The sequence below is a fragment of the Python bivittatus genome, unplaced genomic scaffold (genome assembly GCF_059951505.1).
Source record: "Python bivittatus isolate LINGU-HERP-01145 unplaced genomic scaffold, Pbiv_v1 ctg000980_np1212, whole genome shotgun sequence".
Taxonomy (NCBI): domain Eukaryota; kingdom Metazoa; phylum Chordata; class Lepidosauria; order Squamata; family Pythonidae; genus Python; species Python bivittatus.
Window position 1 is genome coordinate 58,943,424 of NW_028277125.1, and position 5,111 is coordinate 58,948,534.

At 47.8% G+C, this 5,111-nt stretch overlaps 1 protein-coding gene across 1 annotated transcript; it reads left to right on the forward strand.

The window, feature by feature from the left end:
- Positions 1 to 2,913: 2,913 nt before the first annotated feature.
- On the forward strand, positions 2,914 to 4,909 carry HMX2 (H6 family homeobox 2). The gene is made up of 2 exons (XM_007420786.2): positions 2,914 to 3,196; positions 4,322 to 4,909. Exons 1-2 carry the CDS (start codon positions 2,914 to 2,916, stop codon positions 4,867 to 4,869), a joined length of 831 nt encoding a protein of 276 aa, XP_007420848.1. The 3' UTR covers positions 4,870 to 4,909.
- The last annotated feature ends 202 nt before the right edge of the window (positions 4,910 to 5,111 follow it).

Here is a 5,111-nt window from a genome sequence, read left to right on the forward strand (position 1 = left end):
AGGCTGAAGAAAGTTGCATTAAGCAGCACAGAAGAGCTTACCATCAGTAACACTAGACAGAAGGGAATTTGCAACTGGCTGGAACCTTAGGTTTTGTAATCCTGATCCATCCTGCAGTCCAGAATACTAGGCACCATAGAAAAGTCATTTACCTTTAGGCTTTCTTGCTGGGAAGTATAAGACTTAGTGCATCTCCCCCTGCTTTATCTCTGGATCTGTTGAAGACTTGTGAACCCCAATGGGTAAGTCTCAAGGAGATTAACATTGCCTGTATCTGAACGCATCTTAAAACAATCAAGTATCTTAGCCTTTACAGTTCAAACTGCACCATTCTGTAATGTAAGATGCAATTTCTAAGGCGATTTCAATGTCAAACCCATATAGCTTGCTTCATTTGTATTTGAACGGTCTCTGATAGCACTTTCAAGCAATGAGTGCCCACACCAGAATGAGACCATTGAAGAAACAAGAATGATGCATCAACAAGCTTTTATTTCCAGGAGTATAAAATAAAAGTCAAGCTCCCTTAGTTCCTACCCACCCCCGACCATAGCCTCTCATAAAGCAAGTAAGCCATCTAATGAATACTGGGCATGCTCAATAGCCACGAATTGCTGAATCAGTAGAAAAAAGAAAAACAAGAAAATGTTCAGAGGTGGAATAGAATGGAATGGATCCTTGAGAACTGCCTGGCTGATCATCTGAAGCTAGAAATAAGAGGGTTTTTTTTTTTGTTTTGGGTTTTTTTGGTTAGGAACAGATTGCAACATTTTTTTTTGGCACAGGCTGCCCTTTCATTGTGTTTTCACTTTTTGCTTTTCAGTGCAAACCTCAGACTTGTCAATCAGCCTTCTCCAATCCAGTACTATCTAAATTTGTTAGATTGCAGCTCCCATCATCCTGAGCAGTGAGGATGATAAGAACTGCTGTGGGAAACGCTGATCAACAATATCCAAAGAATTAGAATTTATAGGAAACAATGATTTGGAGATGCCTCCTATTGTTGTTGGAAATCAACCACCCGTTTGCTCTGCAAACCTTTCTGAGAAAACATAATGACCTTTCTGATTGCTGACCACATGGCTCTGCTGAAGTCCTATTCCACTGAGATATGTCACCACCAATCAGGTACATATTACTCTTATATATATATATATATCCAATCTTATATATGTAAGCAAGCACATCTGATATCATTGATCTATTATGCTATCCAGTACCCGGTCTCACAATGCTTCCTCATCACTAAGGCTGTTTATCCAGGTGTGCATCTTCTGCTGCTCCTCCCCTCCTCTCTAGAGAAAAGTTTCTGAAAACTTTTGGAAATCAAGATTCTTTCTTTCCATCCCCCTCCCACCATTTGACCGGGATCAAAGATGTACAAATCCGGAGGAAGCGGAGTGATTGTATTACAAGCGTTGGAGAGAAGGTGTGTCAGTACGAGTAGAAAGGCCATATAATTACTTATTCTTAGATGGTCCTGATAATCATCATCATCCTGAGCCATCGGGAAAGATTACATCCCAAGGGGACGGTTAGAGCTGGATCTGCCAGAGTTGGAGAACAGGAAATAATTTCTCAGTTTGGGTTGCCAGCTAAGCGCACCCCCCCACCCCCCGCCCAATGCGCGCTCCTTGCCTAGGCATCTTGGCGCCAGGCAACTTGAATGCGCGTCGCCTTTTCATTTCGCCTGCAATCTCCCATCCGTGGAAAAGCAGTATCTTTAGCTGGCTCCCCCGTCCCTCCCTTGGCTCCCTAGGGACGCAGATGAGTGACGATCCCGTGCGCTTGAGGGTTTAACAGCGAGGTTCAAACGATGACTTCCATTCACCGATGAAATCGCCGCCGCTGCCCCCCCCCCCATCAGTTTTCAACTGACGTTTTGGGAGTCGTGGGGGAAACATAATGAAACAATCAAGAATTTGTTGCAAAAAGCTATCTTGGTTTAAACACTAATATTAAGCCAACCTCTTCTCTTTTCTTCCTGTTCCTTTGTTTAAATTCTTGCAGCTCTATTCTGGAAATCAATTAAGGATAATTAAATAAGAGCCGTGATGTGTGTGAGAACTTCTGTGATCAAAATGAAAGCGTAGAGCAGGGGAAACTAAAGCTTTTTTTTAAAAAAAAAATCTCTTTGGTGACATGCAAGACGTTCCTGAACAGTTTCCTGAATCATCTATACAATACATTTACTTGGAAATAAGCTTATTCGGGAGCAAGTGTGCTTCAGAGGGAAACCTCTGAGCTCTAGAAAACACCTACACTAGTCTGATGTATGGGACTAAACACTAGTCCTCGTTCAAGAGAACCAAGATCTATGTGCTAAGAAGCAAGGTAATCATTCCAAAGCCTTGTTTCAATCTTTAACATTAAACCAACGCATTCAGGCCATGTAGATTCACTCAGATTCCATCTTAAAACTACGGGCGCTGGAGAGGAAGGGGGGCGTCAAAGTATTTCTTTTTTCTTTTTTACACACACACACACACGCTCCGTGTGCGCTAAGAAAAGAAAGCTTTGCACCGCTTCCACTGGGTCCGTTTAAACGAGAAGGAGCGATCGGTGTTCTGCAGTCAGCTGTCTGTCTGTGATCTAGAATTTTGAAACTTTCCGGGGCCGCTTGGCGGCTCGTGATTGGCCAAGGCGGAGGTAACCTCCATGCAAATGAAGCCCCGCCACCTCGCAGTCCGTAGATCAATAGAGATCTGAGAGAGAAAGGAGCATGCATTCAGACTCGGCAAGCTCCAGGAAAACCTGCCGAGGCACGCCAAAAAGCCCCCCAAACTGGTCTCCCCAAAGCCAGGCTAGGCAGACAACCCCCCCCGGCAGCCGCCCAAGCCCAGACCCGACCCCTGCTCCCCAGCGCGCCTCTAAAGCGAGCGGTGTACTTCTCTTATTTCTTATGAGCCCAGGATGAGCAGCAAAGAAGATCCCAGCAAGTGTTGTCCTGCGGCGGCTCCGGTCTCCAGTTTTACCATCCAGTCGATCTTAGGCAGCGGCACCTCGGAAGGAGGCAGGGAGCCCAGCTCCAAGCAGACAGCCTCCGCCTGGCCGAGCAGGAAGAGGAACCTGTCGGTATCTTCCGAAGAAGAAGAGCCGGACGAGAGCTGGAAACACCCGGCTTGCTTCTGCTCCGACTCGCAGGCCCCTGAAGAAACGTGCCACAAACATCAGCCCCTCAGTTTCACGTGCCTCAGTAAGTATTGGCCCGGGAGAGAGAGAGAGAGAGAGAAAGAGAGAGAGAGAGAGAGAGAGAGAGAGAGAGAGAGAGAAGCGCCCTTTACTTCCTAATTAGGAAGGATGATCTCTAGCTGCATCTTATTTATTTATAGAGGCGGACGGTGTTATAAAAAGCAGCAGCCTGGTTTTTTGCTTTGGGCGTACAGTTAGCCACAAATCTGGTTTTCTAATCTGCTTACTTTTCAGAGAAGGAGATGGGTTAAATTAAGAGATTTGGGGGTGGGGTGGGCAAAATGCTGGTTTGGGTCTTCTCACTCCGCAAAAGCGTAGGAGACAATACCTTCGTCGTGATAATTTTAATAATTGTCTTTGATGCCTCCTCCCTCTTTTAAAGAACGATTTAGGAACAGCGATCTTTTAAATGTATGTGTAATCATACCGCTCCCATCTTGTCTGAGCTATGTCTTTGGACCCGTGGCGGTGGCTCTTCTGGCATCTCCTAAAGAGAGGGAAGAGCCCTGATTTTTTTTAAAAGGGGTATTTTTGAAAAAGCAACATAACCGGCCCTCGTAATTCATTGGGAAAAGAGCCTGAATAAACACTCGATTCCTGTTGTTTGCTTCTCTGAGCTCTGTGGCATTTTCTAGCGCGGAAGACGGTAATAACTGATCATAGCCCAGTGCAACGCAGACGTAGCGGAGAGCAAGCCCCCGGGAACGCAGTGGAACTTCCTGCCTAGGAGAAGGCTTGCGATCTAGAAACTAGAAACGAATATAAACAGGATGCGGCAAGGTGAAAAGACTCACTCGTGGGTTTAGGGCTGCTGTTGATCAGAACAGCTCCCCGGAAGAGGTACAATTAGATTCTATACAACCACAGAAAGAGATGAAGGAGTAGTGAGACCAATGCGGTTCATTCCCCCCCCCCCCCCCGGTGCGGTAGTTAAGCAGAGAGGAAATGGGATGAAGTAATATCTGTAGGGGGAAAGCCCCAGCGGTTTACACCCAGAATGCATTATTTGGGGTGGGCAATTATGGATTCCGCGCGCCCCCCGCCGCCCAGGACAGTCGCAGTGTCCGCTTGGTGCTTCTCTTCGCATTTTGCCCACTTCTCCCTCTCTCCCCTTTCTTCCCCACTCAAGGCAATTCCAAGGGGACCGGCGCGGCGCTCGGTTCCGACCGGACGCCCCCTTTTCTATCTCCGTCCCAGCCGGACTGTAAGGAAGAGAAAGAGAAGCCCTTCGCTCCGAATTCGCCCGCCTGCTCGGCGGACCGGCAAAGGGACGGGGCGGACAGGCAGGCCAGCTCGGCGAAGAAGAAGACGCGCACGGTCTTCTCGCGGAGCCAAGTGTACCAGCTGGAGTCGACCTTCGACATGAAGCGCTACCTGAGCAGCTCCGAGCGGGCCTGCCTGGCCTCCAGCTTACAGCTGACAGAGACTCAAGTGAAAACCTGGTTTCAGAACCGCCGGAACAAATGGAAGCGGCAGCTCTCGGCAGAACTGGAGGCGGCCAACATGGCCCACGCCTCGGCCCAGACTCTGGTGGGGATGCCGCTGGTGTTTAGAGACAATTCCCTCCTCCGGGTGCCCGTGCCCAGGTCCATCGCCTTCCCGGCGCCCTTGTACTACCCCGGCAGCAACCTGTCCGCCTTACCTCTTTATAACCTCTACAATAAGCTCGATTACTGAGACGGACTCAGGCGACCTCCGAGGCCAGCCAGCCAGCCCCGGCCGGGACGCGCGCCGCGCCCTTTTCTTCACCCATCAGTCTGTTGTTGATCGGAAAGGAGAATTGTGCTTTTTGCATTGTTAAGAAATACACCATGTGTATTCATTACTATTATATTATATTATATATATATATATATATATATATATTTAAAATATTTATGGGAATCCTCTTTGGGGTGGTCTCTTTCGGTTGTTTTCTA

Excerpts from the sequence above, each read along its gene's own strand:
- HMX2 (XM_007420786.2), top strand. The coding sequence starts at position 2,914 with ATGAGCAGCAAAGAAGATCCCAGCAAGTGTTGTCCTGCGGCGGCTCCG. Across the intron at positions 3,197-4,321 it reads CCTCAGTTTCACGTGCCTCA|GCAATTCCAAGGGGACCGGC; the intron begins GTAAGTATTGGC and ends TCCCCACTCAAG.